Below are 24,079 nucleotides of genomic sequence, written 5' to 3'. Positions count from 1 at the left end.
TCCTCAACATTTCCATGGTACCTCAACTCTGACATTTTTTATCTGCTTTGTAACAAACAGGCTAACGGGATCTCTTTGCCCACCACAGGTGGCCTTAAAATTGACCCCTCCACGGATCTTAGGCTCTGACTCAATGCCCTCATGCCAAGCCAGCAGTCACTCCATTTCAGTCTGGGATGCCTGCTATGAGGTCAAGTGGCAGAGCTCAGAAAGCCTACAACAAATATTTTTTTTTATGTTTTATTTATTTTTGAGAGAGAGCATGAGAGGGGGAGGGGCAGAGAGAGAGGGAGACAGAGAATCCCAAGCAGGCTAAGTGGTGTCAGCACAGAGCCCAATGTGGGGCTCAAACCCATGAACTGTGAGATCATGACCTGAGTCAAAGTCAGATGCTCAACCGACTGAGCCACCCAGGTGCCCCTACAACAAATCTATTTTTAACATATATCCAGAAAAGTGAGACAATCATAAGTGAATACTTTGTAAACGAATTTCTGATAAGTGAACATACTCATGTGATCAAGAAACAGAATGTTAGCAGCCTCCAGAAGCCCCTCAACAATTGTATTTAAAAGTGCATTTCTATTTAAACTCATAATTTCAAAAATGACCCATCAAATTTCAAATATGCAAGCAGATACTTGCTTTTCCAAGATATTTTAGAAGGTACAGAAGCCAGAGGCCCCCGAGGAAGCCACTCTGAGGATCTGGAGGCACTGTGTCCCTTTGCAGCGCAACACCCAGGCCCTCAGCTAACCTGCACCCCACAGTGGGCACTCCTGAGCTTTAGAGCTGACCCAGGATCAGGGGCAGCAGGTACATCATCTAATTGAGTGAAACCACTAATGACGTTTGAAGAACAAGCTCACGTTGACTATAAGGACATTCCAGGATAAGTTAATGGAAGTGAGGTCGTGAGCAGCTGCTGTTGGTCACCTACCAACTCTGTGCCCATCTCTGCCAGGGACTTCCCATATATCACCCCCCAGGGAGACCATTGAGAGTGTCATCCTATCTGAAAGAAGAGGGAGCTGAGGAGAGCTAACAGGACTTGTCCCAAATCTTCAATCTATCATGCTCCGAAGCCCCAGAACCAGGATTTCGATCCATCTGACTCCTGAGAACATCTTTCTAGAAGTAATAGCATAGGGAAAGGCACTGAGGTGGGAATGAGGACCACTTGTCCTGGGCACTTCCACCCTGGGGGAACGGACACACCCATGTGACATCCCACTGAGGAGCAATGAGAGTTAAGGATGGAGGGGGGGGCGGAGGAGCACCCCACATCACAGAGCCGGTGGGCAGAGGGGTGGAGGAGCACCCCATTTCAGAGGGGCGTCCTGAAAATAGGTAGAGGAGCCTTAGTGAAGGGACTTCAGCTTGCCCCAACCAGCTACTTTGCCCCTCCTGCCCTTCCGTGTATGGTTAAGAGTCTGTGGTGGGGACCTTGGTGTGTGTGTGTGTAATGTCTTAATATACATTTTTCTTCTGCATTTCTGCAGCTGTCTTGATGTTTCCCATTGGCGTGTTTGGTAGTCCCACTGCCCTGGTATTTTCCATTAGAGGAAGTGTACTGGCTCTGTTATCGACATATTGCCTTGGCCCCCAGCATCACATAGGGGTTAGAATGGTACCCTGACCTTCTGACCTAACGTGCTTACAGGAAAAGCACAGGCCCAGCAGCCCACAAGTGGGACAATGAGCCTAGGTGGCTGTTCTGTGTGTGCCCGTATTCCAGCACATTCCTCTTCTCTCGAGAGGCCCCTGTGTTCCAGGGAGGAGTGCCGGGCAGCATGTCGCCTACTACGCCCTCAGGCTGACCTTCAAGGGTCTTCTGTGGGGCTTGTCCACCTGCCCAGGCGGCTTGATGCCCTGTGTTAACGGCAGCCACAGTGTCAAAGGTACCACGTGCCTTGGAGGTGGATGGCATGGCTGGCTCCTGGCTCTACCGCCCACCAGCCCCGAACAGTTTGCCTCACCACCCCTCTGTTTCCTCGCCTTTTAATAAAAGGCGATGCCACCTGCAGGGATGAAGAAGCATCCGCCCTCCACCCCAGAAAAGTAGAAGTCCCAAAGGACAGAGCCAAGCAGCGGGTCCCAGCACAGTGAAGTGCTGAGTGGCTTCTTTTTTTTTTTTTTTTTTTTTTAACGTTTATTTATTTTTGAGACAGAGAGAGACAGAGCATGAACGGGGGAGGGGCAGAGAGAGAGGGAGACACAGAATCGGAAGCAGGCTCCAGGCTCTGAGCCATCAGCCCAGAGCCTGACGTGGGGCTCGAACTCACGGACCGCGAGATCGTGACCTGAGCTGAAGTCGGACGCTTAACCGACTGAGCCACCCAGGCACCCCTGTGCTGAGTGACTTCTGATGAACGGCTCTGCTCACTCCTCACCCTCCCTGCGCCTTCTCACGGGGCCTGATGCTGGTTCCAACAGCCCCCAATAGCCACTAGGCTCTCATCTTCCCCATCACCTCTGGGTAAACAAGCCCCAAGTTCAGTGTCTCCAGACCTGCACTCTTGCCCAGACCAGTCTTCCATCTCCAACTGCATCCTGGGCATTTCCACTGACCTGTCTAGACATCTCAAGCTCCCTGCCACAAAATGGACCTTACCTGCCTTTACTCTACCTCAGATTGTCATTTCAAAATTGTTATTAAAGAGCAATAGACTTATTGGGGCATCTGGGTGGCTCAGTCAGTTAAGCGTCTGACTCTCGACTTTGGCTCAGGTAATGATCTCACAGTTTGTGGGATTGAGCCCTGCATCAGGCTCTGTGCTGAAAACATAAGACCTGCTTGGAATTCTCTCTCTCTCAATCTCTCAAAATAAATAATAAACATTAAAAAAACAAGAGTAATAGACTTCCCTTGAAGTGCACATATCGTTAGTATACAGCTTGGTGGATTTTCACAAACTAACACACCCCGGTAACCAGCATGTTGATCGAGACACAGAACGTCATCTGCCCCCAGAAGACCTTCCTGTTCCCCTTCCAGTGGTGGCTGACATACAGATTTCTCTCAGGTTAGCCTGTTTCAAACCTTGCGTAAATGGAATTACACAATCTATTATTATTCTTTTGTGTTTTGCTTCTTTTGCTCAATGCTGTGAGATGAATCCCTACCATGGCCCGGAGTTGTCAGGCACTCATTCTCTTGAGGCACAAATAGATCATTATTTATCCTCTCTACCACTGATGAACCATCGGCCTAGTTCCTATCTGGGGCTGTTATAAGCCGTACTGTACCGAACTTTGTGGTGCGTGTCTTTTGGTGTGATGGATGCACGTCTTTCGTCTGTGCATGTTGCTGGGAAGGAATTGCTGGGCAGTGCAGATGCCTACTCTAGCAGAGACCGCCAGGCAGTTCCCTAAAGCAGTTATAGGTACATTTCTTCCAGCAGCGGATGTGAGTTCTGGCTGCTCCACATCCTTGCCAACACTGGACGCCATTTTTGATTGATTCAACCTTCACCCCGTGCCTATCTGTGTCCCTTCTGCCTTCCAGACTATCTCATATGTGCAGCCTTTTCCCGTTGACCCTGCCCTGCTTCAGGTTCAGGCCCTGTGAACTCCCGCCAGCCTCCCTAGCTTGGGCCTTCAGGCTCCGTGAAGCACTCCCGGCCGACCCTCCCTAAATGTGGATTTAATCATCACGCTGTTCTTTCCACACACCTTCAATGGCTCCTCGTCTCCTATTACATTAGAGCTACATCTCTTCATCTGTCTGGCTTTGGACACTGTCTGCAAACCTAGTCAATGAACAAGTTGACCCCATCTTTCCCTAAGGCCTCAACGCCACCTCTACAACTCTCGTATGGTGAATTCCAATGCCTCAGTGCCTCTTCCTGTAAGTCTGGGATGTCAGCTTCTCTGGCAGGAAAAATGTCCTCCTTGTTAGCAGTTCTGTAAGAAACCCCCCAGCTGGAGAGGGTTAGGGCTGGCAGAGGCTTAGAGAGCCTGGTCCAACAGCCCTGTTTCCAAAGAAGCCCCAAGTTATAAAGAATTTTTTTTTAATCCTAATGACTTGGCAGATATTTTTGTGACTTTCTTAAGGTGACAGCTATCATTTCTTACTTGCTGGTAGCTTTGATCTGAAAGCAGGCAGAATTGGGGATATTAGCCGGATGGGGAGAAGAGGGGCAACAGATAGAAATTCCAAGTCAGCTCTGCTTTTAAAACTGCTTCTTGGTGAGAGAAACGTCCTCACCAGCGGAAGCTCTCAAGCAGCCACCACATTTAAGGAGCTTTCTGATCTGTAGAAAGTTTTCGAAACCTCCTGTCATTACAGAGAATCACAGAAATAAACGCAGAGGAAACAGAAATCAGATTTTTCTTACTTCTCCCAAATTTTAAAAAGGCAAATAAAACTATGTGTTTTGTTTGCTTACAGTTACTTATAGTTATCACTTAAATTCTTTACACAAGGGACCCCAATATACTCTAGTTCATATTGCCCATCTTTAGAGCTTAGAGCATAATTTTGCTATTTGAAATGGCCAGAGAGGTTCATAGGCCCATCTTTTCTTCTATAACGTAGCATTTTTCTCATCTGTCCTTCTGATGCAGAGTCCTTCGGAAGGGATTCAATGCCTGGCTAGTGTATCCTATCGGGGGAAGCCCATGTCAGAGGACACCGTCAGTCTGGATACCTTGCACAGATGGAGCACTGCCTTCCTTGGGGACCCGAGTGGGGCTGGACCTGTGACCCACAGCACGCACCCTCCCGTGCAATCGTGAGGCTGTTCGCAGCCCACCAACACGCCATGTTTCTCTCGGCTGACTCTCAGGTTTCTTCCTGAAAGGCTGTTCCGTCTTTTCCTGCCTTCACCAAATGCTGCTCAGATGTCAAGGGCCCTATGAGGCCCCTACCTTCAGTAAAGCCCCGTCTGCCTACTCCAGACACCACTGATAGTATCCAAAGTCTTCTAGCTCTAAGCTGTGTCTGCTCGCAATTTAACACTTCATTGCACATCACCTTGTATCATTTAAGAGAGCCCTAAAAGCTGCCAGTTCTTGATTAAACTTGACAGGCATCTTGTCCCTCCCTGGAAGACTGCATGATGGGCTTTCTTGTGGGTTAATGATATTACACATCCCTTCTGTGCTGAAGGAAAAGTTCCTTTCTGCTCATAGCATGACCAGTGATCACATACAGCCTTGAACCTGACACTAATGCTCTCCTGTGTCTTACTGCTGCACCAGATGTGAGAACCATCTTATACTTTGTGCCATCCACTACAGTCATGAGGACTTACCTTCGTACGGTAGGATGGGAAATTGGGGATGAATAAATGGCAGATAACTAGAGAGAGGGGGGTGCCTCAGAGCATGGCCTACAGCCTGAGAGAATACTAAGTCTGAGGTCAGCAGGAGAGCAGCGAATGGGCAAGGCGTCATGAGTATACAGCCTCAGACCTGGGATGTAGAGAAAGGAGGAGTCAGCCATGCCCCACCCCCAATCTTTGGAGATCCCAGGCCTCCTGGGTTTAGGGTGAGCCCAGGTTGATAGCTGGGATTGGGGATGTCTTATATCACAATCTCCACCATGGAGACCCCGAGGGTGCAGGCTTCCTTTCGGCTCACCCCTCCTCAGGATGACTCAGTGACCCAAGAACTGGCCAGCCTGCATGCCTGGAGATGGGGCTCAATCCTCCCCGATTTTAAGACAGTCCTAGAGTCAAGCCAGAGCCTCTGACCAGAAAGGCTGACCTGTAAGCTAGAGTGCTGGGTGCTTGGTGCCTATGGCTGGTTGACCTGTGGCAGAAGCAAATGAATAAGGGCCATCCATGTGTGTTCCAGAGGGCAGGGGCCCTGCCCCCTGGACTACATGTCCCAGTCATAATGCAGGATGCCACTCTGAGGGCTGTATTTGACACAAAACTATCTCAGTACCATACAAGAACTCACCCCAGCCCGTCAAGTCCCCACGGTCACGGGCTCATTCACCCATTTATTCATCCATATACTCAATGAAGAGCTATTGAGGATCTCTATGACCCAGACACTGAGCTCAAAACTGGGGCTACAGCAGCGAACAACATAGCCCAGACTCTGCCCTCAGGAAGCTTGCAGTCTAGTGGGCAAACTCAATGGAGCAAAAGCTCACATGATTATGTAATTACAGAAAATGGTCAATGCTGTGAGAGAAAGAGAAACACTCTGGGAGATGTGTGCTGTGACTGTAGTCCTGGCCTGAGAGTCACCTTCTCTCAGACAATGAGTCCCAGTGAAGGACAATGTAGCTGCCCCTGCCCCCGCGTAGGAGGGATAGCAAACGGGAAGGCAGGTATAGTTTGTAAAGTGTATTCAACATGTCTACTGGGTAGGGTAGGCTATAAAAAGTACAGTTCCACACGGGTGTTTTTGCCTTTCAGCCAAAGCAGTTGTATACCAGGGTGGGGTGGGGGAATTACTGCAGGACCCCCAGGGTAAAAAAGCCAAGGAATCCCAGATGGAGAACCAAGTGGTGGGGGCCCCCAAGGAAACAGCTCGGGGAAGATCCTGAGCCCTGGGGGGTGGGCGCTGCTCTGGCAGTGTGGGGGTGTTCGTCCTGTGGGTGGGCAGGATGCAGTGGCCTCTGGCCGGACCACAGGTGCCACTACTGGGCTCCCCAGGCAAGAGGAACCTGCCCCTGTGCGTGCAATCTTCCCCCTCTCGTGACCTGTGATAATCTCTCTGCGGTGACTGCGGGCCTCGAGGCACTCACCAAGCCCATGTGAAGCAATCGACACCAGGCAGAGGGTGAGGCTTGATGGAGTGGCCTGATGGAGTCTAATGGGATGATGAAGCTTCTCCTGGAATGCTGCCTTCCAGCGGCGTGGCCCAGCCTGTGACAGCATGCTCCATGCTGCCAGCTGGACCGGCACAATGACTCACTTGGGCTCTCCATGGCGTCTCCAACCAAGACGTTGGAATTCGTAAACGGTCGCCGCTCGGGGGTGGGGGTGGGGGGGTTGAATCCATCCCTTTTCACCGAGTCTCAAGGACAGGGATGTTTGAGAGGGTGCTTCCAAAACTTTAATGTGCATGCAAGTCCCCTGGGGACCTGGTTAAAATGCAGATTCTGATTCCAGCAGGCTGAGTGGGGCTGAGATTCTTCATTTCTAAAAAAGTTCCCAGGGATGTTGAGGCTGCTGGTCTGCGGACACTTTAAAGACTTGAGAACATCGGTAAGAGTGAATGAAATTAAACCTTCCCCACTTATTCGTAAGTGAGGAGGGTCAGATCCACCATCCATCACTCACTCAGCAAGCACTTGTTGAGCCCAAGAACTGAGGCCGTGATGGCACCACTGGCAGAAATAAGGAAGTCAGAGGTAAGAACTGTTTTAGATGCAAGTGAAGATAAAGATTACCTTTCCCTAAGTGTCTTTCGTGTGCCATGATCTTGCTTAATCTTCGGATTTGGCAAGGTAGCTATTGTTGATCTCCATAAATTTCATAATGGAATTAAGGCTTGGAAAGGTGAAATAATCTTCCCCACGGTGGGATAGCTGGCTGGAATTAGAATCTGATCTGTCGAACTCCAAACTCCAAGCCATCTCACTATGACACATGTCCTTGTTTTACAGGGTAAGGAAGTGGGATTGAATTCAGTCCAGTGGTTCTCAAACTTGCTGGCATGTTAGAATCATCAAGAAGACTTTTAAAGCTCCCATATCCCAAACCAATGACATCAGACTCTACTATCAGTGTTTTGTCAAGCTCCCCAGCAATTCCAATGTGCAGATAAGGGAGAGAGTCACTGAGCTAGTCCCGCTCCCCTTCTAATAAGTGAGACAATTTGAGAAGCTTATGATTGAAGTCCATTCTCATCAGAACTAGTACCTCTCAATTCCTACTCCAGGACTCCTTCCAAGAATCCAGCTAGACACAAAATGATATGTTAGGGTGAAGCAAGACCAGAGAGGATGTAGGATGGAGGTGCTTGCCAGGGAAAACTACGTAGAAAAGAGCAGAAAATGTCAGCCGATGCTAAAGTACTATAATTTTAGTACCTGAGGCGAAAATTCAGAAAGAAAAACTCACCAAACCGAAGTCCTTGACTTATCTCTAAGTCATCCTAGCATATGCTAGACAATGGATAGATGAGTGAATGGATGGAATAAGGAAGATGGGGTGGGTCCCATGGACAAGGAAATCTGAAACCCAAATTGAGCAGACAAGTGGGGACTCATACTGGGATTAAGGGAAGGGATAATGATGGGAGAAAAGCTTTCACCTAGTATAAAGCTACCATCACAAAAGGGACTAGTCCATTAGGAAACCTTGTGTTGGGATTTTATTTTTAGGATTGGAATTGTTTTTTTAATAATAGGATGAAATGCACCAAGTGGAGGAAAAAATGGAGCAATCTGTTTGAAGCAAAAAAAAAAAAAGTTTAAAGCTTTTCTAAGACACTTGGCACATCATCTCTTGCCATCATCAAGATGAAGGACTGAGACTTCCCACCAACCCTTCACATGGAAATCTCAGATTCTAAACCAAGCAAAACTCTGGGTCCTCCACCTGCCCCCAAAGCTGCCTTTGGGTAACTTTTTACAACTTCCAGATTTACACCTTTACAGACTTATTACAAGTCTGTAATAGATATTAATTTAAAACTAGTTTTGCCCTTTAAAATTTTGGGGATGAGAAGCTATTGAGAAATTGGTGGTCAGCATTACACAGCAGTTGGCTCCGTCTCTGAGAGTCTGTAAACCCCAGATTCTGCAAAAGTATGAGTCAAGAGGAGTCAAAACTCCGAGTGACGTCAAATATTAAGAGTCCACATGGGGATGTTGTTTTGCTCATCACTTATCAGTATGTTTGTTTAAATTTCTTACTGGATTTTTCCCCCTAATTCAACAGTGTTTAATTCATCCATCATTAATATTTTGTGTGGCTTTAATTATGAACCCACAGACCTTCATCTTCAAAGATGACATTGCCTGAGCTCTATCTCAGGTGTTTTTCTGCAAAGAGGATGAACTTTTCCACAACCATCCAGGCTCCCCTGGCCCACTTTGTCACATTGGCCAAGGTTCCAAGAAGCTGAGTCCTAACCTGGCTTCTTCCACTTGGAAACAACATCATTGGGGTGTTTTTCCAACTAAGGATTACAATAGTGCTGAGAATTGCCATGCTTTCTTTAAAAACAAGAGTTTGTGATTAATTGTGAACTCTTCTTCTAGTCTATTGCCATTTTTACATCTTGTTTTAAATAAGAAATTGAAATTTTTTATTTTCAAATAGCTATGTACAGAGAACAATGGCATTATAATGCTTAGGTGATATTTTTTAAGTTTTAACAAGAGATATTGCACCAAAAACATATAATGCCTTCTCCACTGGATTTAATTTTGGTTTTGAATGAAACATGGAATTAATTTCATTCTCTAAGAACAAGGTGCAGTGTCAGACTTGCACGGGAATTCTCCCCCGTGTCTGTCGTGGTATGCCTGCACAACTGCGTTTCTTATGCCAAGAATTGCTACGGTTTGAGTTAAGGCTTCGAGTTGAGGATTGCTAAGGCTCTGATGTGAATCTGTGGCCAGTTAAAGCATAATAGCTCAACTAATCAGCTCAACTGAAAATGCAGTATGCTCCGCCTTTGAGCTGGTTGGCAGATAGGTAGCGGAGCTGGTTAGTTTGCTCTCAAGGCCCAGACTCTCTGCCTTTGGCCCCCACCCCAACTTGGCAGATGCCAACAGTGGGGAAAGAAGAGGCGAGGAGAACAGAAAGACGGGTGAGGGCCAGAAGATTCTGCATCCCTCTCTAGCTCTCGGCTGCCAGTTGGTATGAGGCAAAGGATGGTAATAGTGTGCATTTCTGAAAACCACAAAACTGTGCAGCCAGCACTCAGCAAGCCTCCAGTTGGGACAAGCGTGAGGAGCCCGAGCCAGCTGCCACCTCCTGAGCTCCAGAAGGCAGCCTCACCTAACACGTCCACACCATCCCTTGCAGTTTCTTGGCGACATTCCTGCCAGGTCTCTCTGTGATGCTCTCCAGTGAGTAATCCCGATTCTGGAAGTGACCTCACCCGTCCCACTCAGACTCTGGTGGCTGATGTCTTTGGCAAGAGCCTGTAGCCCTTGACCCAGAGAGCCCCGTGGGCAATGGTGGTGCCAGGTCATCCCACTTTCTCTTCCGGGCCCAATTATAAAATAAAGCTCGACTCCCCAAGCTTGGAGCCAATATCACAATATCTTTAATGGTGAGGAAACAATTGAATGAGCTTTAAATTAGTCTCAAGAGAGAGTTAGGGAAACAGGGCCGTGCCACTCCCCAGCCCTCATTTTCCCCAACACTTCAATCCTTTCCTCAGTCTACTCAAGAAATTGCAAAGATTCTACTCCTACCCCCTTTCCTATTGTCTTTCATTGGGATTTTTTTTCAATCCTGGAGAAACAAAACACCAGCAGGACCTTTGCTAGCTGACATGGCCCCTTCGTGCAAAGGCATCCTGACACCCTTTCCTCAAGACACTTTAATACCCTCTGCAACAGTTTTGTTGCAATGAATACATAAATGTCTAGGATGTTAGTGGTACCACTTTAGACGTGGTGCATTTGTGCAGTGCACAACCTGCTCATCCTTAGACACTGGCTGTGGAGATAAGAGATCTACATGACGGACCTTAATGTGACCTGAGTTTAAACTAAAATCTGGAAAGAAGGTGCTGCATGGAAAGAAGGCATCTGATAAAAGTCATGGCGGGGATGGAGATTCTCTCGCCATTCTAATGTGTGCAGGAGAAACAATGAGCTTTTAAATGGAGCAGAATAATTGCATGACCGCATCTGAGAGCTAAAAATGTAGGCGCCTCACTGCCTCCTGCTTCTACCCAACCCCACACTCCCCTGGCAAGGACAGGCAGTGAGAGAGACGCGACACTATGCGCCAGCTTGCCTCTTGGCTCTACATCTAGGGAACGCCTGTCACAAAGGGTGCCCCCCAAATGACGTTCAGGGTCAGTGTGAGTTTGGGCTCTCATCTGGTGCTTTTTGTCTGACTGTTTACCAAACGACAACGTTGTGGGCTCAGAACACACTGCAGAGGAACATTGTGTCCTGGATTTGCTGGTCCTGCTTCTCTGGGGGGGGGGGGCAGGGGGGATAAGAAACGACTTGAGAATAAGTTTCTCCCATGCTCCCTCTGCCATTTAGAACCTGCTGCTCAGGATGCAAAAGACACTCACGGCCGGCCACACTTCCCGAGCGCGGGCACTCCAGCTGTGCTGTGCTGAAGTCATTTGTAAAGTTTAAGTGTCTATAGGTAAACCCAGAGCAAACAGCAGTCCAGACCAGGTGGTGTTGGGATAATTTCTGGGTCAAACAACATGTATTTAGAAACACCTACAAATGCAAGATGTAGGAAACACTGAAATCATGTCATTATCCATAAATTTGTTCTCCTTCTTCACCATTTTTTTCATCTAGTTCCTTCCTCTTCTCACATATATTTTATGAACTTTCTCAAAACCTTTCTGGAGAGAGATCTGTTGGGAACAAAGACGACTCTTAGATCCCAACCTTGTTGTCTAGTATCTTCTAGTCCAGGTGGGATGGTGCAGCATAAGATACATTTTTTACAAAATAAAGGACAATGCCAGAGCTGTTGCGGGGCCAGGGGGTATGGTCGCCTGTCCAGTGAGGAGTAGGGACATAAATTGCTTTTGGTTCCCAGGAGTGTGGCATGGACAGGAGTCTGCTACGAAATCCAAATAGAGGAAGAAAGAAAGTGGGGTGTGAGGGTTTGGGCAGAGCAAGTGGGGAGAGGAGAGAGGGAACTTTCTAGGGGCAGAAATTCTATGGAGACATTCAGAGGAGGGAAAACTCTGCATACATTCGGTTGTGATAGAGCCAGACCGAGGGCTGGCAGATGGGTTCAGAGAGCCGGTGGAGGAGAGGGGCGCACACAAGGGGGAACTGGCGGGGGGACTCAGGGCAGGTGAGAAAAGAAAAGCAATGTCTGGGCTTAAACACTCAGCCAAAGATATGCCGTAAGTGATAGCAGGAGATGCTGGAGAAAGAACTGAGAAAAAGGCATCAAATTCTGCAACGAGGGTTGAAAAGCACCTAAGAACCCAGGTTTGCACCCATTGGGTGCCCAATCGTCCCTCTGCTCTCCTGCTCAGGGGGTTCTCTGCAAAGCTCCTGGGTGACAGTAGACACTTGCGCCTTGGGATCTTGCAGGACAAAAACTCGGGGAGCCTCGTCAGCCAGCCACCTATCCCCGAGTTGTTGCTGAACAGCGGTCTCCACTCTCATAACTCTGCCCCTTCCGGTGTCACAGCCGGGAAGATTTTCCCCGTGTCCAAGCTGGGAGGAGGGACCTTTCTGGAAAGCTCAAGGACAACCCAACCTCTATGGAGATAGGGAGGCGTCGGAATGGCGGCACCTCCACGGGTCAGGCACAGAGCTTTACCAATTATCCTTGCCAAAACCCATCACGACCTTTTTAGTGAGGAATCTCAGTTTCATAAAGGGGTGCGCATGTATCTAAGGTAAAACACCTAGGAACTGACGAAGCGAGGATTCGAACTCAGGTCCGCCTGACCCAGAAGCCCACATGGGCACACTGCCTGTTGTACACACCACATAGCAAGGCTGCATTTTGCAAGTGGTACTTTAGGTGTGACTTTACAGGAAGTGGGGAAGAGGATGGGGAGGGATGAGGAAGGTGGTCCTGCCAAGAAGATTTGGGACTCAATTCTGACCAAGGCCACTGAGGCAGAAGGCTGCATGGGTGCTGTGTGGAGGCAGCTTCAGGATTAGGATCGATGTGTTGATGGCCACGTTCACAAAGTTAATCAGTGAATTAGTGAAAAGCAAACCATGGGCAGCAGTTGGAAATATTGGATGGTGCTGAAGTACATCAAAGTACAAACTTTGGTGTTAGACTTTGGATGAGTTATTTAAACCCTGTGAGCCTCTGTTTCCTCATCTGCAAAATGGGGATAATGGCATTTAACTCATGGGTTTTTTGCAATTTTTTTAAATGTTTATTTATTTTTGAGAGAGAGAGAGAGAGAGAGCGTACAAGTAAGGAAGGGGCAGAGAAAGAGGGAGACAGAATCCGAAGCAGGCTCCAGGCTCTGAGCTGTCCGCAGAGCCCAATGTGGGGCTCAAACTCACATACTGCGAGATCATGGCCCGAGCTGAAGTTGGACGCGTCAGATGCTTAACCAACCAACTGAGCCACCCAGGTGCCCCTAATGTTTATTTTTGAGAGAGAGAGAGAGCACGTGCGGGAGAGGGACAAAAAGAGAGGGTTAACGAGGATCTTTGAAGCAGGGTCTGTGCTGACAGCAGCAAGCCCAACAAGCCTGATGTGGGGTTCAAACTCATGAACCATGAGGTGTAAGACCTGAGCCGAAGTCTGATGCTCAACCAACTGAGCCACCCAGGCGCCCCAGACTCTTACAATGTTTAAATGGCTGATGGGAATTAGAATGAAGTGATTAGCACAGTGCCCAGCACACGGAGTGATCCTCAACCACTCCCACCACTCTTACTTCTTACCGCGATCGTTATTATTACTGTGAGGGAAGGATTTATGTTCCATTTGCATGAGGAACTTCTAGAAACTAGTGTGATTCCTTTCATTCCCATTCCAGGTCCTCTGACTGTCCTCTTGACATTCATTTTTCCCTTTCAGGGTAAATCAGGAGCTTATTTTCTCCTTATTTTCCTACGACAAAATGTTGGAGGCAGATTTCTCTGAAGCTCAGAACTGTAATCATGAACCTGGACCTCTGGTCTTCTCCTAGACTTCAGACACACACACACACACACACACACACACAGGCATGAGCACACACACACACACAGGCACGCACACACACATACACACACACACACACCCTGAGCTGCAGCAGGTAGGAGTGGGGGCTGCCCACAAAGGGAGACCTGTGGTTTCGTGGGTGTCCAGTGGGAGGAGCCAGAGAGTCGCAGCTGCCTCGAGGACCTCTGACAAGCCCTTCAGCTCCAACAGGAGGCCAGAGGCCCAGAAGACAGAAACATCATGACATCTGCAGGGCTTTCTGGGGGTTGTCTGGTTTTTTGTTTTTGTTTTTGTTTTTAATTCCGTGCTCCATGAAGTGCACCTGAGTTAGTTAGATTCCTGCCATAACAGAGAAAGCCCCAAAAACTGAAGTTTAAGAAGGATGGGGGAAGAAATGGATTTTTCACTTGAATTTTAGATTCCTCTGCTATGGAATGTTTGCATCCTGACTATTAAAAGGCAGCAGAGTTTGTCCTGGGATCCGCACCTGGAAAAAAGGACATTCCAGGGAACTTTTATTTTTGGTTCCTCCTAACCGGGGAAAAGGGCAGGTTGGTTTCCAGAAAATGAATTGCATGCCCCTTGCCCTCCCCACCCTCACACCACACCCCTCGGGACTTTGCTGGATTCCTACACCTGTGCAGAAGCTGCGTGGTGTCTAAGAGAAAATTCCACCGGGAGCAGTCACGTAGCACAGGAGCCTACAGTATAGCAACCTGACCCTCAGTTTCTAGTTTTCAGAGACACTATGTTGATCTTTTTTAGTTACAAACATTCCCCGAAATATTTCAGGGTGAGGGCAGGAGCTAAAGCAAGAGGGAAAAGACGAAGTTGCAGGATTATCCCTGGGCACGGATCTTGGAGCACCGCACAGAGATGGCACCAAATCAAGGCCAGAGGGGGAGACAGAGAGAGAGAGAGACATCAGCAGAGAGAGAAAGAGAAACATCAGCAGAGAGAGACAGAGAGGGAGACACAGAGAGAGAGAAACAAGAGACAGACAGAGGAGAGACACACACAGAGAGAAACATTAGCAGAGAGAGACAGAGAGGGACAGGGAGGAAGGGAGGGAGGGAGCACGGGAGGGAAGGGAAGAGAGAGAAACATCAGCAGAGAGACAGAGAGAGGAAGAGAGAGAGGGAGGGAGGAGGAGGGAGAGAAACAGCAGAGAGGTGGGGGGGAGGGGGGGAGAGAGAGAGAGAGAGAGAGAGAGAGAGAGAGAGAGACATCAGGTACAAGACAGGGGACTGGTCCTCCGCAATGCTTTGGCCCTGGGGCTCGAAGTGGGAGGAGAAAGCCAAGTGCAGGGGCGGGGGGCGGGGGGTGCAGAGCCAGTTTGAGTATAAAACTGTTAGGTGCCTCCTCCCAGTGCTATCTCCTCCTGAGCACCTCCCTCTCAGTGGAGCCCAGCAGGGCTCTATCAGCCAGTGCCTTCTGCCACCAGGAAGCCCGTGGAGTGTGAGTACCCTCCTCCTCCTCGTTTCTATTCATTTCCAACTGCTCCTTGCTGCCGGTTCGTCTTCTTACTCCTAATTGTTGCTTTTCGCCCTTTTCTTCTCTTTAATGAAGAAATACATCTCAGATGGTTGCAACTAAGTAGAAGCAGCCAAGTCCGAGTCCTGGCAGTCTAGAAAGCAACTCACCGAGGCCGCGGGCTTCTTCCCGGAAGCCTGGAAGCAATGTCTTTGCTCATGGTTTCCAAAGCAGGGTAGAAGCAGCACCTGAGTTCCATGTGCAAGCGGGGTTTGGGCAAGCAGTCCACTGCACCTGCCGAATGACTCTGGGTTCATCAATGCTCTATAGGAGTTTCGAGCGTGTTCTTGAAATAACTGAGTGAAGTTGGAAACCTATCATTTTGACTCAAAAAAAAGTGGGGTGCTAGGAACGGCCCTTCCCAACTCTGGCTCTGTGCACCTCTCTGCCTGTGCCGTCATGCTGACGGGAGTGTGCTGGCCCATCGGAGAGCCCAGTGGCCACACTGCAACCATAGATCTCACAGCTTCTTTGCTGCTGCATTTTCTGGTGTGGAATTCAGACCTCAAGGCTTCTAGGAGTGGTGCCTTCTGAGGACAGAAGTGTTTTCCTCAGGAGACAAGAATACCTGACAGCATTTTCTTTGTTTCTGATAACAGCTTTAAAGAACACCGAGCACCTCCTACCACTTCAGACCAAAAGCTACCTAAAATCAGGATTATTGTAAGTACCAAATAAGTGTCAATGCTTTCGTTCTCTTTGTGATAGAGCATGAATGTTTAAATGTTTTCTTCTATGTCTGTACCCAAAATTTTGCATTGTTTTTTTTAAAGTGATACTTGAGCCATAGAAAATTAAAGACTTTCGGATCTCTCCAATTACACAGATTTCTAATATACCCTGGCAACAGAATGAGTTTTATTTCATAGACTAAAATAAGGAGTGTTGGTTGAATTGAAATCCTGATATTGTCTTGTATTGGAGTAAGTACTGCTTCATTTCACTGGTGATTTGGGTTATGACAAGCGCTTTCTGACTCCCGCTGGAAAGCTCAACAGGTGCAGCTTCCAGAATATTCCTCAGATGTTGTGAGGATGTGTCAGTGATAGAAAAGAACGAGGCTCTCTTTGAGGTACAGGGTCATGTCTGTTTGTCAGGAGAGTCACTGTTTCCAGCAAGGGCGTGGGGTGAGAATGGGGGTGGCTGGGCCCTTGGTTGTTGTTGGCCCCCACCCCCACCCCAGGGTTATTTCAAGGTGGCCATGAACGCAGCCTGTGTGCGCTGCATCCCTAAGCACTCTGCAGACCTCTTCTTTGAAGAGGGGCTCCTTCACTGTTTGTTGACTTGAATAGACTCTCGGGTGGCATTACTGTGCCTGGCTCCAGGAAGACAAAAAACCACCACAGCTTCCGTATTGCACGAGGCTGACTCTGCCGAGTAAACTCTGATGGTCCCCACTCTGAACCTCAGTTTTCTCTTCTATAAAATGAAGGCTCGAACTACGTGCTCCTTACGACCTCACCCAGCTCTCATATTTTTCTCTCGTGGCTCTAAGAAAATACTGATGTTGAGCTCAAGGATATTGTCCTCTTAGATGTGTGTGATTTGGGTGACAGGGGACAGGCAGGAGCCATACAGGGGCCAGAGGGGTAAACACCGACACTGAGGGAATGTGACAGTCCCTACTTGTCTCTTCTATTTTCTTCTCTCCTTCTTTTTAAACCATAGGTAAGATGAGAGCCCTGCGATTGGTTTTTCATAATGTCGTTCTTTATCAAACAAAAAAAATGCATAATGCAACCCACAGACACTTCTGTTTGGTACTTAACTAACCAGATAGTTTAACCACGGATAAACCCTTACACACACAATTTTTTCTAAGACATGTCAGCAACATTTTTCACAATTGTGGCTTTTTCAAAGCAAGCTGGTAGAGGAAAGTAAAAATTAAAATAAAGGTGAAAAAAACTACCACACACAGGCAACTTTTCTGGAACTTATGAAGGAAGAATGATATCCCTGAATGGAATGGAAGTTTTTCTTTTTTAAAATAAAACTTAGAGGGGCACCTGGGTGGCTCAGTCGGTTAAGTGTCCAACTTCAGACCAGGTCATGATCTCATAGTTCATGAGTTTGAGCCCCGCATCAGGCTCTGCACTAACAGTGCAGAGCCTGCTTAGGATTCTCTCTCTGTCCCTTTCTCTGACCCTCCCCCGCTCTCTCTCTCAAAATAAATAAAATAAACTTTTAAAAATAAATAAATAAATAAAACTTAGGAAGAGTTGCCACGCTTGTTGAATTCAACTAAGGATTGTTTGTTATTAACAAGATGATATCCAATATTTAACAATTCTTATTTTGATACAAGAAAAAAAAATGCCACTTAGCAGTCTCTGAGACGGGGCTCTTGCTGTGCATTAAAAGTGTGGCTCGTATCTTACTACAGAAAATAGAGCCCACCCCCATGCCTTCTTCTCCTGTTTGTAAAGAACAAGGCTGAGGGAAATTGTTACATTGGCATTGGTCCCCAAGATGGAGCCCTAACAGTTTGCCTGATGCATGTCCCAGCCTAAAGCCCACGCCTCCCTCTAGACAGGCTTCAGATCTACCAACCTCCCGCTAGCAGAGAAACACAGCAGAACAAAGTCTGTGCAGTGGTCTCTGTGCAGGGTGGTTTGACATCATTTTTTCCTTTTATTTTAAACAAAGTAAAGTGAACATTCCATGTCTGTAGTCAGCTCATTGTCTCTTCTTGTTGATGGAGAAGTGTGCCTTCTCTGCTGGCAGTCTCCATCTGGGGCCACAGCTCTGCTCCCCAGAAACCCACTGGGCACCTCCTGCCTCCTACCACCCTGCATTTCACGTCCTCATCCTTCTGATTCACGTCTTTTTGCCCTCTGTCAAGTATGGAGAGAAAGGAAGGATGAATGGACAGTCTTTGGTTGGCGGCCCTGGTGATGCCCCTTGTGGTCCTCTTTGGAAAGACTCTTTTGGACTTAAGGTTGGTGAGGCTTCGCGCGGAGGCTCCTCCTGGCACAGCTTGGCCCAGGAGCGTGGGCCGCCGGAACAGGTATGATCCCTCTTTGCAGCCTCCGTCTCCAGGAATGTGGGGTCCTGCCCTCCACACTCTGGTGTGTCTTTTCTGAACACAGCCTGGGAAGTGGGGTCCTCATGCTCTGCTGAGTGGTGTGGCTTGAGCTCAGTGGCATACACAAGAGTCATGGCCGAGAAGTCACATGGTGCTCATCTTGGGTTAGATGCTGACTAATGAGTTTTGGTAACAGTGGAAAAGCGAGGAAACAAAGTAGTCTGGGGTTTAATCTTACCCTGCTTCTACTTAATTAGAGCTTCTTCCTTTCATTTTCTTGTCTTTTTAGTTAAATTTCATGACCTACTTAGATTTAAGAAATCTGAGTATCAGTAGAGGTTCCCTGCTGCATTCTCTTCCCGATTGGAATTATTAAAGTTCCCCCCAAGACCTGCAAATAGTCAAGCGTGATAGAATTCTAAGGTGAACTACAACCTTGAAGTTACTGGTTTCTCATGACCAGCGCTCGTGCCTGAGTTCTGGAGCAAGTTGTCAAGATTCAAGGGGTTCTGGAAGTGTTTAGTAGTTTAGAACGCATGGTTCCTGGTGTGGGGTGGGGGTGCCACAGCAGCACCTGTCTGCTTAACTCGGGAGAGGAGCTCTGTCTCCAGGGCATGGTACCCCAACAACTCATCCCAACATGTGGGTACTGGAGACATAAATCACAATAAGCCTTCTATGACTGTGGATTTAGACAAAAAATAACCCAGGCTTTAACGTTGGGTGGCTCCGCAGGGAGCTCAGGCCATGCAGGTTCTCAATCACGTCTGTCCAGTTAGAATATCGAGTCTGGCATCTGTTATCTCCAAAATCTCTGAGGTGGTGGTGTTTTTTAAATAAATAAATAGACGCCAGAAATTTCAAGAACATGAATTTGTTCACTCTGGAATAACCTATACGTTTAATTGTTCCTGTAGTTGATGGAAAACTTGTAATGTTTTCATTCAGTGCTGCCTCTGTAGAAACTGACTTCCTCAATTACAGAAACTTGAAGCAATTGTGTCTGAGGTCCTTGACGTTGCCTGGGACGAATCCTGATGCCTCTCACAGATCGGTCTAGCTTTGCACGTGGGTCACTAGAGCTGAGGAAGTTACTTACTGAACAATACGGTCAGTTATAAGATTTAAAGAGGAAGATATATGAAAATAAATGATAGCTATCACTTAGATTATAAAATAAAAGATAATTTTTCATAATTGCTTAGAATTTGAATAGTTTTCCATGTTTAACTCTGGGGCCAGCTGAGCTCCATATAGGCAAAGTTTTGATTCCTGACCTCCTCCAGCAATTTCAATTTAAGAATTTCTTAATGCCAAGGTTCATTGGAAATCTCACAAATGTTGGTGTCTAACACTATTTTGCCAAGACGAAATGAGCTTGCTCTAGAATTCGTTGCATAAATAGCTTCTGTTTTGCGTAATGATTAATGGCCGGCCATTGTTTAAAAGTGGAGCAGTTAGTTGGGCAGTGAAAGAATGGAATTGAAGTGTAATGGTTACTCAATAAAAAAATCAGTGACCCACATTGATTTCTGTACTGGAATTAACAGAAGCCAAAACTAGACAGGATTGCAAAAAATAAAAATTTTGAAAAGGCGTAACTTTTGATAGGTGTTTGTTGGCTATGGTAAATGCAACAGTGATGGGGTCAAAAATAGCCATGAGAACCCCTTATGCACACCCTGGCCACAGGGAGAAGATGAGCTGGTTTATCTGCATAGATTTGGGGTATTACATGTCTTATATGCCTGTGGCTTCAACATTCCACTTGTGCCTTCTGGGATCTGAGAGTTTTGATGTTTTCCTACTCCCTGCTCACCTGGCTGTGCTCTTGGCATTTCTTGCATGCTCACGGTGGTCTTGCCATTGTCTTTCTCTCTTTGCCTATCTCTGGGATTACCTCATTGGTATTCTTCATTTGTTTCTACCGTTGGCACAATGAAAACTTCATTGTTGTCTGGTGGGTACCATTCTGGTGATGCTGGTGCTTTCCTATCATATAGCTATCATGAGAAGGGAAGAGCCTCGTAGTGAACACAAGCCACGGTCATATTAGCATTTTCCCGAGGCACGCTGACTATAATCATGCCTCGTACGTTCTTATGTTTTACAATTCCTAGATTACAACTCTTTGGTTTTCAATAGCTTGGTTCCCTTTTACCTTTTCCAGTGTCTATACTTTGTGGAATATTATCCTTGTCTGTTTTTCAACATTTAAATAACAAATCCCCAAAACAAAGAATGTTTGAGGCAGTTGCCCGATGTGGGGACATATTCAAGCAATCTTTGAGTTGGAGAGTGTCTATGAGGGGCTTTACTTAGGCTGTGTCAACGCATACAGACTGTTTTGTAAACAATTCTGCCCTTTCAAACCTTAAAATCTCCAGCAATTTTCAATTTTTTTGTGTGTATAAAATAAAAACTTAATTTTACAAGGCTGCTTGGGACTTCTAGGAAAGGTGGTGGAGTAGGAAGGCCCTAAGCCCACCCTGTCCCATGGATACACCTAGCTAACACTCACTTCAATGTAAATAACCCAGAAACCACCCGAAGACTGGCAGAAACAAACACCACAGCTAAATGTAAAGAAGAAGCCACATGGAAGAGGGTAGAAAGGGCAAAGACACGGTCAGGAGCTAAACGAACCCGCAGGTTGGTCCATGGTCATGAGGGAGTCCAGGGCACAGAGAGAGGACAGAAACACATCCCTGGACCAGGGAGCCCACACAGGGAAGACAAATCCCCATAACATTTGGCTTTGAAAACCAGAGGGACTGAATTTCATGAGTTCTCACAATGAGCAGGACTTAAAATCTGAAACTTTAAAATCAGCAGACTTGGCACTAGGAGAGCAGAGCAGGAGAGAGGAAACTGAGGCCCTGTGCTTAAAAGAGACTGCACAACAGCCCTGTGGAGGCACAGCAGAGACGCAGCAGTTTGAAAAATGCCTGGGACATGCAGGAGAAAGAGTTATCTACTCGTCTCAGAGCACGTCCTGGAGGGACAGAGATCACTGGGAGACCCTCCAGGCACGAAGGAGCTTCCCTCCCGTGCCCCCCAGCATAAACACACCACCACCTGCAGGGACCAGAGGGGCGCTTGCAGTAGCTACCTAACTTGCTAAAGCAGCTCCCCCGCTCATCCACCCCCTGCAGACACACCTGCCTCAGCCCCAACGTTGCAGGGCCCCTTTTGGCTGGAGCCCATTCAGGGCAGTGCCACAGGCCTGGCAGAGTACAAGCAGGCCCAACAGGACAGGTGGTGGACTCCCTCCTGACCACCACTCCAAAGTGACTCCTGCCCCGGGGAAAGGGAAAGATAACCACACACACCAGTGAGACTACAGCCCCAGCAGTGGGCTGGGGGAAGACATCTGTCTGACTACAGGCCCTGCCCACCAACAAAAGCTTCTCAGTGGACAGCACGGGGAGAGCACCCTGCAGATGGGTGCTACCGCATCTCTGGTAAATGCCTGGTCTGACTCAACTCAAGCCCCAGGCGTCCTCAGACTGGTCCACTAACACCACACGGACCAAACCCTGCCCACAACGGGCAAAGAAAGTCGCTGCAGACGACCGGACTGAAGGAGAAATCAGCTCAGTCACAAAAGCTGGATGCACGCAGCACACTTAGAAGACACCCCTGGAGTACCAGGTCCTGGTGAACAGGGGACGCTGCACTGCAGGGCACTACAGGACCTCTTCATAAGGCCATTACTCTCCAGTGCAGGAGACATATCTGACTTTCCTAGCACAGAGAAACAGATGCCGAGACAGACAAAATGAGGAGACAGAGGAATATGTCCCAAATGAAAGAACAGGACAAAATCACAGCAAGAGATCTAAGCTAAATGGAGATAAGTAATATGTCCGATAAAGAATTTAAAGAAATGATCATAAAGATACTCACTGGACTGGAGGAAAGAGTGAGGGACAACAGTGAGACACTTAGTGATGATAAAAAAAGAACCAAACAGAGATGAAGAACACAATAAATGAAATTAAAAATACACCAGTTGGAATAAATAGCAGACTAGAGGAAGCGGAACAAATCAGTGACCTAGAGGACAGAGGAAAGGAAAGCAATCAAGCTAAGCAAGTAAGAGGGGAAAAAATTATACAAAATGAGAATAGACTTATAGAACTTAGTGACACCATCAAGGGTAATAACATTTGCATTATAGGGATTCAGAAGAAGAGAAAGTAAGGGGGGGCGGAAAATTTATTTGAAGAAATAATAGCTGAAAAATTCCCAAATTTGGAGAAGGAAACAGAAATTCAGATTCAGGAGGCACAGAGAGCCTCCAACAAAATCAACCCAAGGAGGTTCCCACCAAGACACATAGTAATTAAAATGGCAAAAAGTAGTGATAGAATTTTAAAAACACCAAGAGAAAAGAAAACACATACAAGGGAAGTCTCATAAGGCTATCAGCTGATTTTTTCAGCAGAAACTTTGCTGGCCTGAAGGGAATGGCATTATATATTCAAAATGCTGAAAGGAAAAAAATCTGCAGCCAAGAACACTCTATCCAGCAAGGTTATCATTCAGAATAGGAGAGATAAAGAGCTTCCCAGACAAACAGAAGCTAAAGAAATTCACGAACACTAAACCAGCCCTAGAAGAAATGTTAAGATAGGAGACTTTTTGAGTAAAAAGCAAAGACCACAAGTAAGAGTAAGGAAAGTGGGAAACACAAAAGCAGTGAAAAAAAAAGTGTATCTGCAAAAATCAAAGTACTCACAAAATAAAAGGATGTAAAGTATGACACCATATACCTAAATATAAGGGCAAGTGGAATAAAGAAGAGGTTCAAACTTAAGTGACCGTCAACTTAATATAGACTGCCAAGTGCAGAAAATGTTATATACAAACTGAATGATAATCACAAATCAAAAACCAGTAATAGATATGCAAAAATTAAAGAGAAAGGAATTCAAGTATAAAACTAAAGAAAACCAACTAATCGTGAGAGAAGAGAGCAAGAGAAAAAAGGGAAAGAGAAAAACCACAAAAACAACCATAAAAAAGTAACAAAATGGCAATAAATACATACCCATTAATAATTATCTTGAGTGTAAATGGACTGACTGCTCCAATCAAAAGACATAGGGTGACAGAATGGATTTAAAAAAAAAAAAAGACCCATCTAGATGCTGCCTGCAAGAGATTCATTTCAGATCTAAAGACACATACAGGCTGAAAATAAAGGGATGGAGAAGCATTTATCATGCAAATGAATGCAAAAAGAAAGCCAGGATAGCAATACTCAAATCAGACAAAGTAGACTTTTAAAAAAAAAATTTTTTTTTAACGTTTATTTATTTTTGAGACAGAGAGAGGCAGAGCATGAACAGGGGAGGGGCAGAGAGACAGGGAGACACAGAATCTGAAACAGGCTCCAGGCTCTGAGCTGTCAGCACAGAGCCCGATGCGGGGCTTGAACTCAGGGACTGCGAGATTGTGACCTGAGCCGAAGTCGGCTGCTTAACTGACTGAGCCACCCAGGCGCCCCCAAAGTAGACTTTAAAACAAAGATGGTAACAAGAGACAAAGAAATAAACTACATAATAATAAGGAGAACAATCCAGCAAGATAAAACAAGTGTAAATATTTATGCATCCAACATGAAAGCACCCAAATACTTGAAAAAGTTAATAGCAAACATAAGGAAAATAATCAGTAGTAATACAATAATAGTAAGGGACTTTAACATCCCACTTAACATCAATGGACAGATCATCCAAAT

The 24,079-nt window shown here is 46.7% G+C and overlaps 1 protein-coding gene across 4 annotated transcripts in view; it reads left to right on the top strand.

The window, feature by feature from the left end:
- Positions 1 to 24,079, top strand: part of SLC14A1 (solute carrier family 14 member 1 (Kidd blood group)) — a 54,385-nt gene that overhangs the window by 5,837 nt on the left and 24,469 nt on the right. For 2 of the 4 annotated variants that reach the window (XM_049620166.1, XM_049620165.1), the window contains one exon: positions 15,902 to 15,965. Coding sequence is in view for 1 of the 4 variants with exons in the window: in XM_049620167.1 (XP_049476124.1) it covers positions 18,166 to 18,312 (147 nt within the window). In the remaining 3 variants the exon portion in view is untranslated. Of the gene's footprint in view, positions 1 to 14,980; positions 15,228 to 15,901; positions 15,966 to 18,150; positions 18,313 to 24,079 lie in introns of those variants that run through there. The other 2 variants (XM_049620164.1, XM_049620167.1) reach the window with 2 other exon arrangements.

Source organism: Panthera uncia (assembly GCF_023721935.1).
Source record: "Panthera uncia isolate 11264 chromosome D3 unlocalized genomic scaffold, Puncia_PCG_1.0 HiC_scaffold_8, whole genome shotgun sequence".
NCBI lineage: Eukaryota > Metazoa > Chordata > Mammalia > Carnivora > Felidae > Panthera > Panthera uncia.
This window is presented reverse-complemented; position numbering and strand designations above follow the sequence as displayed.